This window comes from Lissotriton helveticus, chromosome 4_1 (assembly GCF_964261635.1).
Source record: "Lissotriton helveticus chromosome 4_1, aLisHel1.1, whole genome shotgun sequence".
In the NCBI taxonomy this organism is placed as follows: Eukaryota; Metazoa; Chordata; class Amphibia; order Caudata; family Salamandridae; genus Lissotriton; species Lissotriton helveticus.
In genome coordinates, this window is record NC_136063.1 from 1,027,391,204 (window position 1) to 1,027,409,584 (window position 18,381).

General features: G+C 44.6%; 1 protein-coding gene across 1 annotated transcript in view; it reads right to left on the reverse strand.

Moving 5' to 3' along the window:
• The window catches only part of MTRR (5-methyltetrahydrofolate-homocysteine methyltransferase reductase), a 415,823-nt gene that overhangs the window by 324,282 nt on the left and 73,160 nt on the right, over window positions 1-18,381 (reverse strand). Inside the window, exon 6 of the mRNA XM_078687627.1 lies at window positions 5,179-5,298. Coding sequence (XP_078543753.1) covers window positions 5,179-5,298 — 120 coding nt within the window. The remainder of the gene's footprint in view (window positions 1-5,178; window positions 5,299-18,381) is intronic.

The following is an 18,381-nucleotide window of genomic DNA, read 5'->3' on the forward strand; positions in this document are numbered from 1 at the left end:
TGCTCGCATGGGAGGGGGTTTGACTGTGGGTTTGTGGGTCCCTGGTTCTATCCCGGGTTTCGTCACAATTTGGGCTTCTGCTTTATATGTCGCAAAGCTGTTTGATGTCGAATCGTTTTGACGCTCTTAGTTATCATATCCTTTGCTTGCTGCGCTTCTTGGGATAATACGGTGACATGCCTGCAGCGTGCTGCTCCCGGACTGGGGTTCTTTTCTCTGATTTCTATGGTGATGATGCGCTTTTGGGGTGCTCCTACTTGCCATAGTGATGTTGCTGGTCATTCTTTTTCCGCGGCCGCGGAGGGTTCTTCTTGTTCTTTGGACTCAGTCCCTTGCCTTGCGTTGTTTCAGCAGATGTTGGTTCCTGCGGTGGCGGCTGCCTTGCATGTTCGGGATTCACTTCCCCCTCCCATGAGGGCCTGCTGTGTTCCGGGTCCTTCCCGTGTCACGGTGAGGGAGGAAGTTGTGGACCTGCATGGTCTTTTTATGCTGGGGTTGGATCTTGGGGTTATACTTCGATGCATCCGTTCCTTTCTGTTGTTTCCCGAGTCCATGTTGGATATCCCCTGGTTTCTGATGTGGATGGTGGGATGTCTCACGGAGGCCTATGTCCGGTGATGGATCTGCCTTGGTTGGATTGGTGTTTTGGTTCCGTCGCATGCCAGTTGGTGTCCTTGGAGGTGTTCCTACCTCTACTCATTCATTGGGCTTCTGGATTCCTTTGGTTTGCGGGATGCTTCTCTTCTTGCCCCTGTCCTTTTGGACTCACGTATTGGTTTGACTTTTGGCCTGTGTTCCTCCCCTCGTGTCTTTGCTGCGGTTCTGGCACCTATGGTTGGGCTTTTTCATGGGAGGGGGATTGTGTTCTTCCTTACCTGGTTGTTTGGTTGAATCTGCTTTTTTTTTCTCTGAGACAATGCTCCATGTCCGTGAGGGTTGCCTGGTCCTCGTGGGTCACGGTTTTTTCTTGCTTCCTGATTTCTACTCTCGATCGGATGTACATTGGGGCTCTATTGGGACGCTGTTGGGTTTGGTGTTCGGGCGTCATACACTGACTTTGCCTCTGGAGCCTGTTTTCAGTCCCTGGTGTCGGGGTCTTTCCCTCCAGTGGGACTTTGATTGGGGGTCCGGGTATTCTGTCCGCCTGCTTGCTGGTGGTGCCTTGGGCTCCTCTCCCTTTGTCTCTTATGATGAGTTATCTTGTTTTTCTCATTGACGCCCCTCTGGTCTGGATTTCAATCTGGGGTTCCTGTGCCTGCCCTGGTGAGGGTGGTTCTGTGTTGGTGGCTGGATGTTGGTCATCTGTTCCGATGTCGTCCGTTTCTGTTTGCTCCCGCTCGGACGGTCACTGCGCGTGTCTGTCTATGGCCTTGGGGGGCTTTTCTGGATGACTCTTTGATGCGGACTCCATTGTTCTAGGCCGGGGTCATGGTTGGCCTCACTGTCTGCCGTTTCTCTCCTGACCTGGGGGAGTGTGTTGACGGGTTGTCTGTGTGGGATCTTCCCTCCGTGGGGTCTTTGTCTCTGCTTCAGATGGTATTCCTGCCATTGTTGTGGTGTTTTGAATATCGGGTGGTGGACTTCTTTGCTTCTTCGGTCCTTGGCACGTTCCGTTGTTTCTCCTCTTTTGTGCCCTTTTCGTGGGCTTGGAGGTGGATGCGTTGTCCTTCCAGTGGCCGAGGGGCCTGTTGTCCGCCTTCCTCTGGTTCCCTTACTTCCGGCACTTGTGATGGGGTTTGGGTGTGTTGGGGCTTTGGTGCCTCTGGTGGTTCTGGGTTGGCTTCTCCCCCGTGGTTTCCTCTGTTAGTGGCGGTGTTACGTCCGGGGTGGGCGTTGCCGTTCCTTTGATATCCATTTGTTGGACCCTCCGGTTCATCTTCCGGTGTTCCGGTCCATGTTCCTTCTGGGTTGGCTCTTGTGCAGTGTTCCCTGGATGATTGTTCATTTGGAGTTGCGGGTCTTGTTCCGCTGTGGGGGCGCCCCTCTGCTTTGTTGTCTTTCGCTACGCTTTGGGTCTCATTTGCTATTGGGGTCTGCACTATGTTTTGGCTCCTGGGTGGGTCCGGGATGTTTTTTTGGGGGGGTCGGTATTGGTTGGACTTGGCCCTTTCTACTCTCCATGTTTGGGGGGGGGGGATTCCTTTGAAGCTTTTTCTTGGTCTCCCTTTTGTGTCTGTGGGGCCTTTTGGAAGCTCGTCATTCGTGTCTCTGGACCTTCTACCCCCTTGTCCTGGGTTATCTCCTCCCTTTGGAACCTTCCGTTGGTGTGGGTGCATTGCACAGGGTTCCATTGGTCTGTTGGAGTGCGGGGTCTTGCTGTTTTTTACGTTTGGAATGTTTTGGTGCTCTTGCGTACTCTTCCTTCTTTTGTGCCTGCTTGTGCTCTTCTTAGTCTGTCGGCAGAGGTGTTGCTTCCTGTTGACTCCTTTGTACATTTTTGGTTGTGTAGCGTGCCTTGATGTATTCTTGTTCTTGCAAGGCTGCTTTTTCTGTGGTGGTCTCTTGTTTGTCGTTTTGGCTGCTCCGTAAGGGTCCGTTGCCATCTCTTCCGCTCTCGACCGGTGGATTTGGGTGGCTCTCCTTTTGGTGCCTGTTTCAGTGGGTAGTTCCCTCTCGTTTGTTTCGGGGGCATTCCTCTGGTTTGTTGCAGTTTCTTGGTCCGCCTTTCCAGTGGTTTCCTTGGGTGTTTGGCTGGTCGACCGCTTGGTCTTCCCCTCATGCCTTCTTTTCTCGTTACCGGCTTGGGGTTGGTGCTTCTGTTGCCATTGCCTCTTTGGTTCTGTACTCAGTGGTTTCTTGGGGTGTATCTCTCTCCTTGTTGTCGCTGATGTTTTTTGTTGTGCTCTGCCTTCCGTGTGTGGGCTGTGTTTCCTATCCATGGAGCTGATATTGCTTTGGTATCTGCTCATTAGTCATTACTGTGGCGAGGAAGACGGACGAGGAGGTTATGCCCCGGTTACTTACCGGTAATCTTCATTACTCCGAGTCCTGGTCTTCCTCGCCACAGTATAGTTTCCCTTCCCTCCCGGCCCTTTGTTGTGGCTTCATGCATGCGGCTTTGGTTTACAGGTCGTGATGTGGATCTTGTATCCTTTTATGTGATTGGTGGTTGCCACTGGGGGCCATGTTGGAGGGATAGGGAGACTAGTATGTTAACTTTTGCTTGGAGTTTCTGTGGGAGCAGGATGCTCATTAGTAATTACTGTGGCGAGGAAGACCAGGACTCTGAGTAATGAAGATTACCGGTAAGTAACCGGGGCATTCTGGGAGGGGGTTACTGGCTGTGCTCCAAGTGAGGGACTAAGCCAAGCTGGACAGATTAAACAAATAAAGCCAGCACCCAGAAAGCAAATGTGAGTGAAAAAAGGCAACGTTAATAGTAACCAATAGACAGAATGCATTTCGAGCTTAACTTTCAGCAAGTCCCAATATGTCTGTGCAACAAGACAGAACACGTCTAGTAGGCTTCGACCTAAAAGCTATTGAGCACTCAGCCATCTCAAAAGCAGCAAGGAGATTCATGAGAATACGAAGGAAGGAAACATGCTCAGAAAAGACAAATAATGACACAGAAAGAGTAGTTTTAAAGCAGTATGTACAACAGAGGATGGGAAATACATGAATTAAAGTCAAGAATAATACCTTTTTGTAAAAATGTGCTAAAGTGGGTTCTGAAGGAAGGGACTGGAGGGACTTGGCACCAATTAGATAGTGGTTAAACGGTTGCATAAAGTCTTTTCAAGTGATGACCAGAACAGTGACTTACTTTGAAGAGTAAGGAATTATACCAGAAGACAGCTAAAGATTAGAGACAAGAAGGTATAAAAGACAGGATAGAAGAGATGAGCTAAGAGATTACAAACGAACGAACAGAGGGTCAGTGGGATCCATAGTAGGGTTAGAGTGAGAAAAAGGAGGGCATCAGGAGGTGGCATGAGGCATAAGAACGAAAGAAAAAGAGGCGAACCTATAATTTTTTGAAATACAGAAGAAAGAAAAATCAGAAGTAGTCAGCTAAAAGGTAATAAAGTAGCAAGGGACAAAGGTCATAGCTCTGCTTCGCCTGGTACAGCCTGTCTTTGATGTAACCATGGCTCAAGTCAGTGGCCAGTTCTCTCAACTTGTGGATGTGGCTACTGTTTGGCTGTTTCTGACACCTAAGAAGTGTTTTTCCTAAAACGAAGGTTTGTTTGGCAAGGACATTAGATTGTCTATGCAGTGGTAAATCCACTGCAGATTCAAAGTATTGTTAATGAAGTTTGTGCATTTATGAGTTTGTGCAATATTACAATATTCATAGATTGTCTATGCAGTGGTAAATCCACTGCAGATTCAAAGTATTGTTAATGAAGTTTGTGCATTTATGAGTTTGTGCAATATTACAATATTCAAAATTTGGTTTTACACTCCAATACACATGAACGCATGTATAGAAATTTGTTTTCCTGACTCTTGCTAACTACGCCTCAATTTGGGACTGGCAGCCATGTTTTTTAAAGCATGTTTTGCTCCAGTCCTTTCCCTGCACATTTCACCATTCGTTATTTCTGAAGCACACACTATGGAAGCCCACTATTTGTTTATTTCCATTGTCATTGTTCATGATGTTCTTGATGATTCTTCTGTGGGCCAGTTACAAAACTGTATGTAAAGGGGTGGCTAGGCGGGTGGAAGAGGGGTCCCCCTCAAGCGACTGGTGGAATGTTGACTCTGCATCCCCTCCCTCTTTCCACTTATCTCAGAAAGAGTGGAGCACCGACCGGCATCCTCTGTGTGCCGAGCAAGAGGACGAATTGGATGACGGTTCCTTTAATTGGAATTACATCAACGACGAAGGCACGCCCCCTGCTGATGCCAGAAGCACGGGATTGGCTAAAAGCCAGGAAGCCCGAAGCTCGGCGTGTGATGACACCCCAGAGGCGTTTGGAGGTGGTGTTTGGACCGAGGAGGAAGAAGACGGATTTCGGAGAGGAGTGAGAAGACGTATCTCAGAGGAGGGAGAACCAGAGCGAGGAGGCCAACGTTCCCGCGAAACTGCTGTTTTGGGAGAGAGGGTCAAAACGAAAGACATCAGATCTCTGTGAACGTGCAATGCTTGGGGATTTAACTTCATATACAGTGTTTCACTCAATTTCTTACTTTTATCCATTAGATAATACAAACCATCATTGAACCTACCGAAATATCGAGCTCCAACAGCAAACACGTTTTTACTGCATCTGGCATGGTCAGTTGCTCTGCTTTTGTGACAGGAACTTGGAAATGCGGCTCAGAATTCAATACAGAAAAAGTGGAGTTCTAAAAATAAAACAAATGTTTAAGAAAAGCTGCTGAAATTTTAAATCGGAATGTCGACAATATCTAACAGGGAAAAATATTCCTTAGTTTCTAGTGAACAACACAGTGATTAAACAATAAGTGCCAACTGATATGCAGTGAAGCTTGCAACACATATATATGCCCTAGCAAGTATAAATACTTTGAAGAACATCTAGATTGCAATCAGATTCAAAATTACTTTAATAATAAAAGAGTAGGACACCAGGATTATGTTTACTATATTCATTGTTGCTCCTCTACAATCCTCTGGGAATAGAGCTTGCTCAGCATGCATCCCTCCCTTGAAGCATAGCCTCTGTCTTGTTCTCATCCTTTTGAATGAATGACCTGTATCCTCCACTACTCCCCATTTAAGGAACCACTTTTTTCTTTCAGCACACAATCAGAGTGTGTTTATATTTTAACTTTTTACATAACCTTTTAAATGGGGTTTCCTTTTAGACGCATGGCTCTCCCTCCAATTATGCTGTTAATCCCTGGAACTTGGTGTCTTTAAAGGTTAAAAGAGTCTCAGCACTCTTCCCTTTTTTTTGGATTGTATTTTGCACATGTATTGGCTGCTATTTATTTGTTCTATGCACAATTGGGATATATTGTATTAACACACTCTTGCTGTTATTTTAAACTTGATTTTTCAAAGAAGCTTTCATTATACATTGTTGTATAATGTTTTAGAAATGTGCATATGAAGTTGCTGCTACTTAATGAGTTTGTGCACAAAATTATAATGTATTTATTTTTTAGGTTTTGTTAAAGGAAAATGTTTTTTTCATCCAAATATGCTAATTGTTTTAGAACAGTTTTATGTTTTTTCCAAGCAATTGATGTGAAGTACATTATTCTAAACTGAATCTATCACGAATCTACTACTGTTTAGTATGGACCTAAACGTGTGCCACTTGTTTTGGTAGAGGTTTATTTAGGACTTTGTTGCTGCTTATTGGTCTTAATGTTGAGAACCTTTATTTGTATCTCGCTCATTAGGGTAATTGACCATATCCATCTATGTTATGTAAGGGAAAATCTAAGATTAGCTATGAAGGGTTTCAATATTTATCAATGGACTGAGAAATTAATGGTCCTTACGTTTTATTAGATTTATTATGTAAAAATTGTATGTATATTTACGTGGACCTCATTGGAGATCCAAACCTTTAATACATTTTTAATTGAATTGAGTGTGTTTACTTGCTCTCTCCCTCATGACCTTTCCCTAATACCCAACTTCTGCATGCTCTTTAATGGTTCCTGCATGCCCTACTTATCTGAAGTAATCATAACTCATGCCCTAAGGTAACTATAACTCACACCCACCATGCACACTTTTTCATCAATAATGTAATTGCAAATGTTGCAGTGATATTATCAATATATGTCACAAAAGATGTCACAAGTGATGTCATATTTGGGGTAGTTAGCGTGCATGGTGAGGGCCCGAGTTACAGTTACTTGGGATAACCAGAACTGTTGAATTTCAGTGGTGTTGTACATTTAATCTTCGAACAGAAATCTTCAAATAACTATAATATCACTTTAACCTTTGTTTTTTTTCAGTGACTTTCTAGTTTTTAATTTTATTGCGTAAAGTAAAATTTTATTGCCATACGTAAAGCCAAACCCCTGCTGCGCCTAACCGACGGCCTAAGCCAGGCCCGGCAGCCAAACCCTTCTATTCCCATATTATCCCTGGTGGGATAATATTGCACATCCCTGCACATAGGCAGGGAAATAGACTGTGTCCCAGGATAGGATCCCCGGGACACCATCCCTGAGCTAGCCCCAAGGGATGGGCTCCCCAGGGCAATTCAATGGCTCTGGGAGGGGAGCCATGTGCCCCTTCCTCATTTGGTACTGTGCAGCCCAGCGGGATGGGGTCTCTGAGGCCTCTTTAGGCTCGGAGAGGGGTGCCATGTGACCCACTCCTCTTAATTATAACATTGGCCCAGGGGAATGACGTCCCAGGGTCTGTTAGAGGTTTAGGAAGGGGGGCCTCGTGCCTCCATTCTACGGTTTACTGTTGGCGTGGCCCCCAGGGATAGGATCCCTAGGCCTTTTTTAGGCTCAGGTAGTGGTGCTGCACACCCCCTCGCCTTAAACAAATATAAGCCCCGGGAAATGGGATCCATGTGGCCTCTCCAAAGCTTGGGGATGGGTGCCATGCTCTCCCTTCCCCTTTAAACAGATAATGTGCCACCCCCTCCCTCCCGGGCTACCCCAGGGGATATTATTTTCTTTCACCCATGAATGCACAGCAACATTAAAAAAAATATATATGTTTTTGGCCCAGGGCCTAGGGTGGACAGGGTATTCCTACCCTGCCCCTTTTTTTTTAAGTGAGTCCTGAGTCCTAAGATGGCTGCTGCCTCATCTTTGTTGTTGTAGAGGCAGCCAATCAGTTCTCAGCATGACATCTCTCGGTTCCGTGGATCCTCTGTGACGTGATATATCCAATGTTTTTGAGGACTAATTGATCAAAAACAACTGAATGGATTTAGACCAAATCACATAAAGCAATCTTTCTGGACCAGGTTCCAGCTTTCTGCCAAATTTGGGGTAAATCCGTTCAGCAGTTTGGGCTGTAAATGTGTTCCTAGGTAAAAATAAATGAGTAAAACACGTTTTGGGACACCCCCTATTTCAGGCATCCAATTGAAAGATCACCCCAAATATTTCCAGGAATAACTGAAAAAGTTTTTGGGGAGAAAGTTTTGTCAAGATTTGCCACAAAAAAAAAGTTGTTTTTAATATTTTATTTATTTGGCGATTGTTTTAATGTTTAATTGATTTATTAATATTGTTATGTTATATATATATATATATATGTGCGTGTGTGTGTGTGTTTATAGAAGTTTGTATTTATATTTAGTATTACATACATTAAACATTTAATTCATTTTATATAATAAAATATCTTTGGCACCGATTGATGAATCTCCCCGAAATTTTCAAAACTCATGGGGTGCTCCGGTTCTATCCTGAAAGTTTGGGGGCGCTTCGTCGAGCGGGGGTCGAGAAAAAACTGCTGAACTGAATTACACCAAATTTGGCAAAAAGGTACAGCTTTAGTCAGAAAGCAACCTTTTTAAAAATGATGTAAATCTGTTCAGTAGTTTTTGAGAAATTAAGGAATAAAGAATGTGATATCTATGGCCGCGCAGGATCCGCGCACCCTCCCGATCACAAGCTGTATGCTAATTGGCTGTCAACACTCCAAACCAGGAAGTGTTGGCGCCCATCTTGTGCCTCGGTAGAACCGAGGCACAAGAAATCAGTCCAACTAAGGCGCAAAATGCAAAAAGGGGGCAGGGTAGAAACACCCTGACCCCCTAGGCCTGCTTAGGGAGTGCCCCCCCCCCCATTTTTTTTAAATCGGCAAAATCCGCGCAGGGTGCGTGGATCCTGCGGAGAAAAAAAAAAGACGAAGCCTGGGCTCCCGCACTTCGTTGCTATTTAGCCCCCGGGGAGGCCAAGTCCCGAGGGCAATGTTGTTATGTAATGGGGGCCCTCCCAACCCCGGGGACCACCACCCCACCGGAGCGTTAGAAAATTATATGCAGGGGGCTCACAGCCCCTCCCCAGCCCCGGCGACTGCCACCCCGGGGCTTGATTTTTGTTTTATTTATTAAAAAAATAACCTGGGTGAGGGTGACCGCCACCTCCCCGGGGCACTAAATAGTAAAATTGTGGGGTCCATGACGGACCCCCCAGCCACGGGGACCACCACCCCCCAGGGGCTTTGTAAATTGTGGGAGGGGGGCCGGACGCGCCCTCTCCTGGAGCCTTGGCATGAGCCTGGGGACCGCCACCCCCCATGGCCGGCTCCTGCAGTGTCCGGGGGTGCCCAGCATTTAGGTGTATGAGTACATATGATGACTGAGTACATGTATGAGTGACTGTATAGAACTGTTGGTGAATGAGTGGATGTGTGTGTAGATCTTGGAATTACTGAATAGGTGTGTTGTAACTGGTATTGGTATCTCCATTCTTTTGAAAATGTTAGTTTCTATTTTTGAGTGTGTGTATCAAAGGTTATATTAGGGTGAGAGGAGGCCTGCCACTCTATCAAGGATGATGTCATCAGTGATGTCATCAGTGGTCATTTGAGATGTCATCAGTGATGTCATGAGTGATGTCACTGACCATGTCATGAGTGATGTAATATGTGACGTCATCAGCAGTGCATTGCGGGCGCACAAGTTATAGTTAGCTGAACTAACTATAACGGGGAATTTCAATGGTGTTGCACGAGTGAAATGTCCAGCTAACTATAACACCCCTGAAACCTATGTTTTTTTCAGTGAATTTCTAAGGTTTTTAAAATGCTAATATCTAACTATAAAGTGCCCGATACCTATGGTTTTTTCATGGATATATACCTATATTTTGTATGTTTTTTATTGATAGTAGTGTGAAACAATATTTCATTTTCAATATTTTTGTACTTACAATTATAAGTATAGGGACAAAATATTTTTGAGATGGCATTTTCATTACATGATACTGTTGTCGATATTGTGTCGGTCTTCCACTGAATAATTGATGATCCAGTTGTGGCCAATGAACTATTCATCTGAATGATTATTATTAACAACGTAGTTCTGATAGTGAAATTGGAGGTTCACATGAGTAATATACTCCAATGTCAGGGTCCGGAGCTCAACAATTGTAAAGTGAATTGATGATGTTCTGATGCTTTTGAATTTTAAATATTTTTTATGTATTTTTTACCTCTGTAATGATTGTATTTCTGGTCTTTAGTGATTTTGGTAAGTTGGTTTATACTTCAAGCAACAATTAAATATTTAAACCATATCCAAATCCCCCTTATCAAAAGCCACAGAAAATTCTGAAGAACAGCTTGAATAAGTGGCCACCATCTTCAGTGACTAGAAGGGTAATCTGGACCAGTAACATTGCAGTTTCCATGCCATAAACTGTAAATCTGTTATATTGGAATTCAAACTAACAACTACGAAGGAGGTAGTATTTTGGAAAAACTTGATGTTGCCACTTTACCAAATTTTAGACAAGATTTGTCATGAAAGCAGTTCTGCTACAAATCTGTGGCTGCTAATGTCACAGACGATTTCAGAGGGAATTGTGGTAGCATGAGGCAGTGTTCAAGGTTTGAACATTCTGAGGATGGTGGTGTATTATATGGTATGGTTATGAAACCTTACCATGTAATACCCACACAAAACTGTGGGTAAAGTCAGGCTTATTTGTAAACCCTTTAGCTCAATGCTGGGTAGGTTTGTCTTCGGCTAGCAAGGCTTAAACAAAGAACCTAGTGTAAATCATTTAGAAGCACCAACAATGCGAATAAGTTCGCTCCTTTTATCAAGGGTATGTTTGTGGAGAGTAGGGAGAGAGGTCGGCTTCCATATGATCAGCGTGTTGCAAATATCATAGTCCTCCATAAGGAAGGTAAGCCGAAGACCGAGTGTTACTCATATAGGCCGATATCCCTGTTGAATGCTGAACCCAAAATCTTGGCGAAACTGTTGGCGAACCGCCTGGTCAAGGTTATTACGACGCTGGTACATCCAGACCAGTCAGGCTTTATGCCCCGCCGGAATACAGCTCTTAATCTGCGTAGGTTGCATGGGGTACTCTGTGGGGCTTCACAGATACACGAGCCGACAATTTTGTTATCTTTGGATGCCACTAGGGCCTTTGACAGAGTGGAATGGCCCTATCTTTTTGCCGTCCTCGGCGAGATGGGCATAGGCTCGGAGTTTGTCTCTCGGGTCGGCCTCCTATATTCTGGTCCGCTGGCCCGAGTAGTTGTTAATAATCACAGGTCGGCAGACTTCGCGCTGGGGAGAGGCACCAGACAGGGCTGTCCTCTCTCCCCGCTGCTCTTTGCACTGGCGCTCGAGCCGCTTGCGGCATGGGTTCGTTGGGATAGATCGATTAGGGGGCTCCGATGGACGCCCGACTGGGAAGACAAGATATCACTTTACGCGGATGATATTTTGTTGTATCTGTCCTCTCCTCGAGCTTCGCTTATAGTATTCCTAGACGTGCTGGAGGTGTTTAGTAGATATTCAGGCTTTGCCATTAATTGGACGAAGTCGGTCCTGTTTGTTTTGAGTGGTGATCCCCCGGAGGTTCCTCCAAGTTGTCCGGTTAAATTGGAAGTGGAGGGACTCCAATATCTTGGTATTTTTATATCCTTGGACCCTCAGAGCAGATATTCCAAAAACCTGTTGTCTCCTTTGGTTCGGCTTAGGCGCGACGTGGATCGCTGGAAGTCGCTTCCGCTTTCTCTTCTTGGTCGAGCTGTTCTGTTTAAGATGATGGCTCTTCCTCGTTTCCTCTATGCGCTTCAGAACTCTATGGACCCGGTCCCGCCGTCGTATTTCAGGGAGGTTGAGTCTGTCCAGAGACAACTTCTTTGAGAGGGTAGGCCCCGAATTGCGTTTGTGAATTTGCATTGCCGTGGTACGACGGCGGGATTGGTCTGCCTAATATTCGGAAGTATTATTGGGCATCACAGTTGGCGGCGGTTAATAAGGCTGTTTACGGTTCACCACTGGACCCCGGCTATATTATGGACCGTGGCCTGGTTCCCGGGGGGAAATTACTAGGGCACTTTATGCGAGACGGGGACGTTTTCCCGTGGTGGGACCAACGGCGGTGGCCGTGGGGTCTGGCACGAGGCTAGCCGATCCCTCGGGTGGGAAGGGAAGAACACGCTGGCGACACCCCTCTGGAATTGGGAACGTTTGGGCAGTTTATGGAAATCCAAGGGTTTTGACATGGGACCCCCTTGGGATTTCCCGAGTTGGGGATCTATGGGGTAAGGATGGTATCCTTTCATTTGAGACTCTGCAGGAACGGTATCGAATGCAGGGGAGCGAGAGGTTTCGTTACCTTCAGATTAGGCATTCGCTGCTTACTAACATTCCCCTTGGCATGACGCCCCTGGAGGCCTCCCCGCTGGAGGATCGAGTGTTGGATGGTCATCTCCCGACGAAAACGATCTCCCTGATTTATAAAAAACTAGTTAATCATGCGGAGGATCCTTTGGGGGCTCTAAGGGACCAGTGGACAGCGGATGGATTGATCCTAGATGATGAGGACTGGAGGGAGGGAGTGGCCTCTCCGAGGGTCGTTGCCATCCAGATGAGGCTCCGGCTGGTTCAATTAAAGATTCTCCACCGCTGCTATGTGACTGGCCCACGGTTGGTGCGAATGGGTTTAGCTGTGAGTGGCGAATGCAGGAGAGGGTGTGGTGAGTCTGGAACGTTCTTTCATGTGTTGTGGGACTGTGCCCTCATTCTGGGGTACTATTCTGCTATTCATGCCAAGGTGAGGGAGGTGTGGGGAGTGGGTTTTGAGTTGAAGGCGAGGCGTTGCCTCCTGAATGTTTGGGACCCGACAGAACTCCCATCCCATGGAAAGATGTGGGCCACATTGGCATGTAGTATTGCGAAGCGTAATATAGCTCAGCTGTGGGGGGCGGTTCAGCCACCGACAGTCGGGAAATGGATGGATGATTTGGAATGGTGCATGTTCAGAGAGCGGGCTGTGTATGTGGCAAGAGGGAGGCCCAAGAAATGGGGCAAGATTTGGGGGCCATGGAATGCTTATAGGGGTGATATCTGCACTCCCCCGGTGGCATTGGAGGACCCGGAAGTGCTGGAGGATCCCTGAACCCGAATATAGAAATCATTGTAGATCTTTATCAAATAGGAGGATGTGTACAGATTTATTGTGCAGAGTGGCAGTCCAGTGTATTTATTCTAAGTGTATTATAATTTGTTTGTGTTTAATAAAAAGAATTATTAGAAAAAAAAATAAGCACCAACAAATGAAATAAAGTCACACAACACAAAAGAAATCCAACACCAACTCATACAAATAAGATTATATTCTTATGAATTTTTTTGTCACCAAGATGAGCAAAATCCACCAGAGGGTTCCGGAGATATAGATTTTTAAGTAAAACTTAAATCTCAGATTTTTAGTCTAAAGTGCAAATAAGCATTGGTAACCATACAGTTTAGAAACTTTTGAAAAGTTTGAAAGATCTGTGTTCCACTACTTCGGACCGAGTAAGGCGACCAATTCCGGCAGAGAGAAGGTCAGAGGGGCCAATAACGAGTATCTGGACAGGTACTTGGTCACGAAAGCAGTTTCCAGTCCAGATCCTCACTTTAAATCAAAACCCCCATAGACTTCAACGGAATGGTCCTTATGCTAGGAATGCAGGATGCTGAAGGATGCTCTGGGTGGGCGCGGTCCACGGGGATGTCCTTGCAGTTATTACTTGGTCTACGGGTAAAGTGGGGTGACTTTGGCCAAAGATGTTGCTGTCACTTGAAGTCCTCTTTGAGCCAGTAGAAGGCCAGCTGCAGCTAGGCTACCGGCCTCTCTACACAGCAGGTCCAGCGGTATCCTTTGGTGAAGGTTGGTGTTCATCTTCTGGGAACAATCTGGACTCAATGAGACTCCCGGGTACAGCAGACTCGAGTGCAACATTTGCCATAAGGAATCTGTCTCTCGTGTTACCTGGCAGGTATTAGCTGCAATTCAAAGAATTTGGCAAGTGACGGGCTGGAATGGGCTACTTCAGCTTTGATGCCCTGGTGCCGGTGTCAGGAGTCAGTCAACTGACCATTGGAGTCACTTCTTTTGTCTAGGGCTCAGGACCGACTTTTCCATGAGGCAGGAGGCACAGGCAAAGTCCTCTCTTTACTAACCGAAGGTCTGGCAGGTGGAGTCCAGCAGTCGGTGCAGCGTCACTTTGCCAGGCCCATGGGTAAGCAGGGAAGTCCTTCTTCGGTCCTTTCTCCTGTTTACGAATGATCGGTGGGCGAGGATGCCAGGGGTGTCATATTTATGCCCAGAAAGTGCTCTTGGTGTATTATACGACCACTAGCCAATGGGCTACCAGGATCTCTCCCACCTTGTGATGACTTACGGCTATGTGTGGCATCTAGCAATCCTACTGTGCACTATTATGCCCACTCTCAAGATGAGATGTCTGAATCCTTCCTTGGAAGTTATAAGTTTGGTAGCCCATCCTAGAGGTGTGGCTGCCTGTGAGATACACAGTCATAGGAAGACCAGTTTGGCCACGGACTTCCCCTCTCTGTTGTCACTGCTAGCCTTTCTATCAGAACAAAGGGGCAGCCTTACATGAGTGTGATCACCTTTTGACCACCAAGGGCCACTTCGCATTTAAAGCTTGTCTTTTGGGCCACCACGTTATGTGGTGTCCTGCAAGGGAGATGCAACACCTTCCTCTGCTCTGTAGCAGGCTACTATTGTTCCTGAGCCCGATAGATATTCAGACTATTCCCCAGGATGGCAAGAGGCTGTCTGGTGGTCAGCAGCTGTGCGAGGCGACTGGACAAATGAATGGCAACTTTCTAAAAGTTGCTTTCCGTTTAAAGTAACATTGACTTTCAATCAGGTTTAATGCCATGTATAATTTGATATCTAAAAGTACCCACTTTAGCAGTCCAAGTTTGAAGTTAGCCGAACTGAGAGGTCAGAGGCTAACACTGTAATAGCCACTAGAGCTACTAACTTTTCTACAGCAAAAAAGACAATTTGGAAGAATTGCTCTTAGACATATTAAAAGCATATGTCCTGCTTTCTAATCTACAGCTCCCTAGCTTTAGGGCTCAATATGCTTTCCTTAGGGGAAGCTTACATATATTGTTAAGGGAAGTGGGTGGCTTTGTCATCGCTTTAAATAGCAAACTCGAACTAACAGTTTTAAAACTGCTCTTCCAGGGGAAGTTGGCAGGTTGGGGCTATTTTGTACTTTGTAACACACAGGGTGGCACAAACAGTGCTACAGCCCTGGGTGGACACTCTGTCTTACAAAGCCTGGGTACCCTTGGTACTATATACTAGGGACTTAAAAGAAAGTCAGCTCATGCCAATTGGGAGTAGCTAATTCAACATTCATTCTGTAATGGGTTATACCACTGGCCCAGCTGTCTGTTTAGAAGGCTTTAGTGCATTGTAAGAGTCGAAAAACCTGCAGCCTCAGTCCAAAACTTTGCGGGTGATCATGCAAAATGAGGCATTTCCTTACACACATGCACTGATGTGTGGGGGAATGGGAGTCGTCATTGATTGAATAATACATGAATATAACAAAGATGAAACCCTAGTACAGAAAATCTACGACTTTGGGCTACTACTAGCCATTCCTTCCATGAAATCAGGAGTCTTTTTTTTTTAATCCTTCCATTCTGCATGAGTAAAAATTGCTCAAATATACCAAGTATGTAGCTGAAAAAAATATAAGTGGAATATAATTAAAATAACTTTTGTTCAATACAGGGGAAGCATTTTTCCTGTGGAAAAAGGACTTCTAATAAACACCCACCAAATGTACGGGTAATCTGTCCCCCTTCATGCCCTGGGAAGGAGAGTTACTACAGCCCTTTGTTTGAGTAAATCTCTACCAATTGCCAGGGTGGAAAGAGGTCAGAGAGGAGTCTGGAAATGCCCACTAACCTACACGTTTTGAGTGTTCTTAAACTTCCAAGAAACCCTACCTTTAAACTCCTAGTTCTCCCTCAATGAGTGGGATTGACCACTGCAGATTCCTAAACACTCTTGATGGAGAAATACACACACTCATAAATGCATATAAACTTAACTGAAAATACTTTGTGTATCACTGGCAGGAGTAGGACTGTTTAATTTAGTTGCAAACTTATGTTTGTGACCGATTATAACTTTGTGGATCCACTCCATAGAGAGAGAATCACACAATGTAGCTTAACTAGAAAGCCCCAAAGCAACTCTATAGATTAAAAAGTATTGCTATGGGCATAAATACAAACAAGAAAATTGCCCCACTGTCCCTTCATTGGATTCTGAATGACATCCTTGTTTAGAGGCTTTGGAACCATCACTCTCTTTTGGGACCCAGTGCCAATACACCTTCTGCATTAACAATCGCTACATCCCTGAGCAAATATTGGTCTTCTTAATTAACCGAAAACATGTGGATCAATTCCCAAAGATTTTTGGAGACATAAGGGGAACATTTTTGCGCAAAAATGATCTGAGAGCTGGGAATACAGTAGACATAGGGAGTTTGTAGATTGAATTTACTCCTTGAGTTAATGAGTCACTTTTCAAGATTGTCTTTTGGGTAAATCTCTGGCAGGAAAGGGAGCATTGCTTTGCAGGTTTCCATCAAAGAAGGTTGGTAAAACCCAGAAATGTGTGTGAATATTCAAAAAGGTTTTGCAGGTCCTTTCTCATGGTGAAAGTTACTCCACCAAACAGCAGCAGAAATGTATCTTCTGGAAGGAGATAAGTATGGGTCTACCCCAATATTTTAAGAGCGTGGGGTTGAAGCAGTTAGTTCTTAGGAAAGTCAAAGAAAAACATATGATTTTGAACATGTACACCATGTGTACACCTGCCATCGAGTACACATGCAGGAGTAAGAGTATTCCTGGATACGTTCAGTTCTTCACAAATTTCAGAACATGATCTTCTCGTGTTTATGTATTATTAAAATGCATAAATCTGCAGCGGCATACCTTCACAATATATGGATTTACACATTTATTTGTAAATCAGGCCCTTAGGCACTAGATCACATGTGCTCCACAGAGAGCATGCCTTGCAGTAAATCCTGAACAGTTTGTGTTGCTCTGCCAGCTTTAAAAAACAATTCTTTGTCTCAATGTTCTTCAGTCTATTTGTTTTTTAACGTTATTTAAAAAAGAAATCCTATGGATAAATAAATGGGTAAAACACGTTTTGGGACACTCCCTTTTTCTGGCTTCCACTTGACAGATCACCCCAAAAAATTCCAGGAATGAGCTAAAAAAAGAGGCGGAAAGTTTCGTGAAGATTTGTCCTTTAAAAAATATATATTTTAGTGAAAGTCTTCTTTAAGGATTTTTTTTATATATATTTTATTTATTTGCCAATTGTTTTAATGTTTTGCAATTGATTTCACATTTTTATGTTTTGGTATCCACATGCCATTGTCGTAAGGGGTTAGCCTTTTTGAAAACCCTGCTTGGTGAGAGTATAATCTATCTTTTTTATGGGACCATAACCACACACAGTGGAGGTGCCTACAGTAGTCACTGTGTAAATTAAATCCAGAAGCTTGGGGTAAATGGCTCTCCCTTCATTTTTATGTTGAAGCCTACTAGACAGTGCTAAAACCATCTTGGGGACAGTCGGGAAGCTTCCCTCGGAATACATTCCTCCCATTGCTTACCATTGACTTTGTGGTTTGTCATTTGCTTGCTTAATATTAACTGGCTCTATTTGTTTTAGGATGTCCAGCTCGAGTTTGTCCCTTCCTTTGTCAAACCCTATTTACTGTATTCTTCAAACAGTACTGGATTTCTGGAAACATGCCTTTAAATCTTGTGTTCTTATCTAGTCACATTTGCTGGGCATTTAAAGACGGAGGTAAAATGTCAGGCTTTGACTTACAGTGAGCTTGGAGCTTACTTTTCTTTTTCTGACTTCAAAGTGAGAGTATTTAAGTGACACTCATGCGGACTATTGAGGTTGTGCTTGAGGAAGGCTGTACGATGTTATTTTTTCTCTAGTACACGACAACTTAAATCTTTGTAAATGAACTGTGCAGATATTTCACAATATATCAGAATTAGAAAAGCACAAATTAAGCAAATTTTGGGTAATTCTGAAGGATGGTGGAAATAAATAATTTAATACGATCAAAACAAATCAGGTATTGACATTTCTACAGATTATTGTTTGTGTACTGTATACTTTAATCAGTAAAACTGTATGTCTGTGCAAATGTAATGGTCATTTCAACTGAAGAGGTGTTTTCTGTAATGACAGTGCACTACCACACCATGCATACTCCACTTTACCCTACTCCACTCTTCTCTGCAACACTGCACGCCACTCCACACTGCATGACTGCTCTACTCTGCACCACTGTATTGGTTTTGAGTAAACTGGTGTAGAGTGCATTGGCGTAGAGTACAGTGATGTATGCCAATCTGCTCTGCACAATTGCACTCTATACCACTGTAATCTACTCTGCAACACTTG